Raw genomic sequence first — 5,717 nt, forward strand, 5'->3', positions numbered from 1 at the left:
TTCTTGGCATTTACATAGAGGGCCTCACTTTTTGCAAGAAGGCTATACACACAACTAGGAGCCCCCAGTATTGGCAGCCCTATTGTAACGACCATCTTATTTGCCTTTTCATCCTAAGCACCTATTTGGGCATGGCTTCAGTGTAAAGTAAAACACAGCTGGAGACTCTTCCCAAGAAAATTGCAGTGGATCTTTTCTTGTTATAATCAGAGGTCCTCAAACTTGGCAACTTGAAGACTTGTGGACTTCAACTCCCAGAATTCTCCAGCCAGCATAGCTGGCTGGAGAATTCTGGGAGTTGAAGTCCACAAGTCTTCAAGTTGCCAAGTTTGAGGACCCCTGTTTATATATTGTTTTGAAAGGCCAGCAATCCGCCAAACGTTTACTCTAAACTAGTTCTATTCGAGTCCAAGTCCCGAGAGCGCCAAGCAAGAGGCCCCGTCGGGCTAGCTAGGCGAAGGCCAGGGTGTATCTTCCTCAAGAAGCGAGCCGCTCCAGTTGTCCAGGGAGGCAGATAAGCCCGCCAACCGACCAACCGCCATGTTGTTTTTTTCACCCTCAGCCCCAGTTCCAGGATACTAAGGCAGGCGGCGCTAAGTGCTGATAGGCGGGGAAAAGGCTTTGCGGAAACGCCGAGTAGCCGGGCAGGTTGAAGGCTGCTTGGGGCCCGCCGGGGCTCCGCGTAGGGGTGGCGCCGCTGCAGCTTTGACAGGCCTTGCCGTCCCGCACCAGCACCGGCACCACCACCCGCCGCATGAGAGGCGGGCCGCCCCCCGCGCCGCCCCGCTCGCCTCCCTTGGCGCGCTTCATCTTGTAGCGGTGGTTCTGGAACCAGATCTTGACCTGGGTGGGCGTCAGGCGGAGCAAGTGCGCCAGCTGCTCCCGCTCGGGCGCCGACAGGTAGCGCTGCTGCCGGAAGCGTCGCTCGAGAGCCAGCGTCTGCGCCTTGGAGAAGAGCACCCGCCGCTTCTTCTTCAGCTTCTCCTCGTCTTCCTCCCGCGCTGCCGGCCGGGTCGAGGCGGCGGCCGGGCGCGGCCGGCTCTCGGCGCAGCTGTCGTCCGATGCTGCGGGAGAGAGCGGGAGGAATCGGGCTGTTAGCCTTTGCTTTGGAAAACCGCGGGAAGGGAAGGGAAGGGGAAAGGGAGGAGAGGGGAGGGAGGGAGGGAGAGGAAGGAAAGGAAGGGAAGGGGAGGAAAGGAGGGGATGGGTGGGAGGGAGGGAGGGAGGGCAAGGAAGGGGAGGGGAGGAAAGGAAGGGATGAGAAAAAAAAAAGGAAGGGAAGGGGAGGGGAGAGGAATGGTGGGAGGGAAGAAGGAAGAGGAAGGAGGGAGGGGAGGAAAGGAAGGGATGAGAAAAAAAAGGAAGGGAAAGGAAGGGGAGGGGAGAGGAATGGTGGGAGGGAGGAAGGAAGAGAAAGGAAGGAGGGAGGGGAGGAAAGGAAGGGATGAGAAAAAAGGAAGGGAAGGGGAAGGAAGGGAAAGGAAGGAGAGGGGAAAGAAAGAAAGTGGAGGGGAGGAAAGGGGGGAAGGGTGGGAGGGATGGAGGGCAAGGAAGAGAAGGGGAGGAAAGGAAGGGATGAGAAAAAAGGAAGGGGAGGGGAGGGAAGGGAAAGGAAGGGGAGGGGAGAGGAATGGTGGGAGGGAGGGAGGAAGAGAAAGGAAGGAGGGAGGGGAGGAAAGGAAGGGATGAGAAAAAGGAAGGGAAAGGAAGGGGAGGGGAGAGGAATGGTGGGAGGGAGGAAGGAAGAGAAAGGAAGGAGGGAGCGGAGGAAAGGAAGGGATGAGAAAAAAGGAAGGGAAGGGGAAGGAAGGGAAAGGAAGGAGAGGGGAAAGAAAGGAAGTGGAGGGGAGGAAAGGAGGGGAAGGGTGGGAGGGAGGAGGGAGGGAGGGCAAGGAAGAGAAGGGGAGGGGAGGAAAGGAAGGGATGAGAAAAAAAGAAGGAAGGGGAAGGAAGGAAGGAAAAGGAAGGGAGGGGAAAGAAAGGAAGGGAGGGGGAGGAAAGGAGGGGAAGGAAAGAGAAGGGGAGGGGAGGAAAGGAAGGGATGAGAAAAGGAGGGAGGGAAGGGAAAGGAATGGTGGCAGGGAGGGCAAGGAAGAGAAAGGAAGGAGGGAGGGGAGGAAGGAAGGGATGAGAAAAAAAGGAAGGGAAGGGGAAGGAAGGGAATGGATAGGATAGGATTCTCTCAACATGTTAAAATAATACCAACCCCCACCCCACATTATGGTTTTAGAGCGACGTGTGAAGCCAGAGCCTAAGATCAAAAACGGAAACCTTTCAGTAAATGGCCTCGAGTTTTGAAGCCAGCAGAGGGGAGGGAGGGGAGAACGGAGAGAGAAAGAGATCGACACCACTTACAAGATGTGTACCCTGTGAAACATTTGAATTCACCCACGTTTCTCAAATTCACTACTTTTTTGGGAGGAGTTTTATCTCTCCTTCACCTTCCTTTTCCTAGTTTCTTCTTTCTTATTCAAATGTCAGAGCAATTAGCGCTTGTCTTTCTGCGTTGTTGGGGATTATTAACACCCTAACACTAAAGCCTAAACCTTTTCCAGCGGCTGGGCCTTGGGAGAAAGTGGAAGCGACCACGCAGCTCCAGATAGGCTAGTACTATTTCAGTCCTAACTAAGCTTATCTTTTCATTCAGCGGAATTTATTTAAATCTAAATAAAAATGTGGAGGGTTGTAGTAGTGGTTTTTTTGTTTAAAAAAATCCCACTTTTATTAGCTTTATAAATAACTATTTCCCACTCTATTTCCCCCAAAATACCATTCCTGTGACTGGCCCAAAGTCACACGCACTCATTATCCAATGTTGTTCCTTATTTTTTTAGTCAACAGCTGTGTGAAAATATAATTATACGTGCGTATACAGATGTACATATAGCTACTATATAAATACACTATTGCATCCCTATATAACTGATGCCCAAAGGAAAAGAAAGAGGCGTAGCTATTTCAGCTTCCATTTCTGACGATTTTCTAAGCTAAAACATCGAAGAGCATTGCAAGGTATTGCAATGCCTTCACAATACCTGTATACACAAAACGAAATCCTATTGAGTGGCCAATGGGCTTATTCCATCGACTAAGTTGAACGCGTACATCGTAAACTGAGCAACAACAGGGAAAGAATTTGCCGATAAGAAAAAGAATAATGGAAAATGTTGCAAAGTGTGGAGTGAGGGAAGTGAAAGAGCCCTCACTTATCACACGAGGGAGGGTAGTTTGTGTTCTCCAGGAATACGCACGAACCACAGGGAAGGGTTAGGAGATTCCTGTGGGTTAGGAGATTCCTGTGTGTGATAGGAACCAATAGGTTTGTCTTTATCTCGAGACTGAGAAGAGAAACGTAGCGCCCTCCACCCCCATAACTGCTTCCCCCTGCCTCGTTTTCGAGCTTATCTACGAAGGAATCGAAGATGTTGTATGGAAAAAGAAAACAACTGTCCAGAGGGAAGAAGACGCGGCCCTCCCATATAAGCGTGTCGGTATGTGTAGACGTCTCCTCTTTTTGAAAGGATGGGCTGCTAGATTCTAAGAAGGTAAAATAAGGTACGATTCAGCGCGTTACCCCCTGCCTGGATGCTCCTAGTGTATTGCGGGGGTGTTAAGGTGAAAGATAAAATGAAGTCTTTATGGGTGCGGTTCTCAACTCTCCACGAATTCCTGCTTGATGTATTCTTGAACGCCACGGTTGACTCAAGGCAGGACAAGAACCTGGCCCGAAAAGCAGGACGCCTTCTGTGGAGCGACAGCCGCACCCACGCCATAAGAGCCGCTTCCAACTATGTGGAGCCCCATCTTCTGAAAGAGACACCCCCCATGAGTTCTCGATTGATGGGCAAAAGAAACCGAGACGGTTTTCTTGGATAGAAGTCCCCCCTTTGTTAGTAAAGTTCACTTTTACTTAAGTCCTAACCTTTATTTCGATCATTTTTAGAAAGTCTCGTGGCATCCACAGCAGTATCCTATTTTAAAAAATGGGATTGAATTAACGCGAAGTTGCGCTCCAGCTGAGCTGGAAAGAGAGGGAAATCCCTTCCTTAAGCAGGTCCCAAGGAAAAAATTGTCCAGCCAAGAACTTGGTTGAGTTCGGTGGAAAACCTACAGGTGACTTAACTATCTTTGGAAGCAGAGGGTTAGCTGCCACTTTTTACCAACAGGAATTAGGTTATATTTATCATTTCATCACAGGTCCTGATCAGTTATTTTAGAAACAAAAATAGCTACTGTACATTCAAACATCGCGCGGTGCGTTTTAAGGAAATGTCACAAAGGAGGAAGGGGTGAAACAAAGCCAACATTGGACAAGGTGTAAGGATTACATTTTCTTTTTAAAATATCTGAAATATATATTGCAATTTAAAAAAAGAAAAAAATTGAACCGTGTGGGGGAAATTTGCAAAAAGAAAGAGCTGCGCCCACCGACCTATTGGCTTTCATAAATACAAGCAGAATCTATTCACAGTAACTAAAATTATGCTGGATTCAATAGGGTTGATGATGACGATGGATTTCTTTTCAGTGGTTTATCCTCTAATAATATGAAAGGCTTTTTTAAGCATTTATTTGTTCTCTCCCGCTCCTGTTCCCCATAAAATAAAAGAATTAAAAGAATATAATTAGAAAAAAGTAATAAAATAAAACCTTCTTTCAAAATCTGTGGTTATTAAATAAGCCAGGATCCTAGGAAAGATATGGATAATTTAACAGTAAACAAGGCCTTTATCATTGTGTACCTGTAGGTAAGGGAATATTTAATTTTTGACTCCATTAGCTTGCCTAATGCTACGTTTGTACATCAATCTGGACTCTGTCAAAGCAGGCAAAACCAAACTTCCATTTCACACTCTTAATAGCTCGCCACAAAAAAACCATATTCAGAATATTTTTCTTATATTTACATTGCTTTCTACCTTTGTGCCTGTTTCCTTCTGCCTGCAGTGGTTTTGTGCATGCGAACAAAAAACGAGGGAAGCTTCTTGTATATATACTATCTGTAATAGGCTTACCTCTTCTCACGTTCTTAGATAATCTTGATCTGTTTTCTTCTTTCTCTTTCCAGATGTGTAAACATTTCAAAGAAGTCAGATTCTTTTTTTTTTTGCTTTCTATATAGATCCTCCTCCTTCAGTCAGGACGAGTTTCTCCAGGTTATTCACCTACTTCCTCAACCTCGAGCCCTCCTGGTTCTACCTTTCAGATACACCTTCCTTCCTTCCTTCCTTCCTTCCTTCCTTCCTTCCTTCCTTCCTTGCATCCATTCCCCCTATCCCCCATCCCCGCACTCACAGAGATAGTGGCTTCTTTCGGTTTCCATCCACGCTCGGAAGGGAGAAGCGGCGTAGCTTTCTGCCGGTTCCTGACCCTCGCCACCGCCTCCGCCGCCACCACCGCCGCCTTCTGGCTCAGGTAAATCCAAGAGGCTCCGCACGGTGAAGCTGCCCCTGGCTAAGGTGGCCATGGCCGCGTCGGGCTGGCTGGCAGGGCAGAGGCTACTGGACCCCGGCCAGGCACGGAGAGACGCTCATCACGGCTTCCCCTCGGGCAGGAGATTAGTGTCGCTTACCTCGGGGGCGCCTGTTTATATCAACAGTCTTCCCCACCGTAAACACTGGTTGCTTTCAACCGTCCCTGTCTATGGGCTGCTAAGTACCTGAATTAGTCAAGTGCTAAAAGCTCTAATGGGTGGCAAGGCGACCTCCCCCCTCTTC

At 48.6% G+C, this 5,717-nt stretch overlaps 1 protein-coding gene across 1 annotated transcript; it reads right to left on the reverse strand.

Moving 5' to 3' along the window:
- Positions 1-330: 330 nt before the first annotated feature.
- NKX2-8 (NK2 homeobox 8) lies at positions 331-5,467 on the reverse strand. The gene is made up of 2 exons (XM_087954201.1): positions 5,296-5,467; positions 331-1,064 (listed from the first exon to the last, which is right to left on the reverse strand). The coding sequence occupies exons 1-2, from the start codon at positions 5,465-5,467 to the stop codon at positions 559-561; spliced, it is 678 nt and encodes a 225-aa protein (XP_087810327.1). The 3' UTR covers positions 331-558.
- Positions 5,468-5,717: the final 250 nt, after the last annotated feature.

Source organism: Notechis scutatus, chromosome 1 (assembly GCF_049901735.1).
Source record: "Notechis scutatus isolate UNSWTSFEM ecotype Mainland chromosome 1, rNotScu1.2, whole genome shotgun sequence".
In the NCBI taxonomy this organism is placed as follows: domain Eukaryota; kingdom Metazoa; phylum Chordata; class Lepidosauria; order Squamata; family Elapidae; genus Notechis; species Notechis scutatus.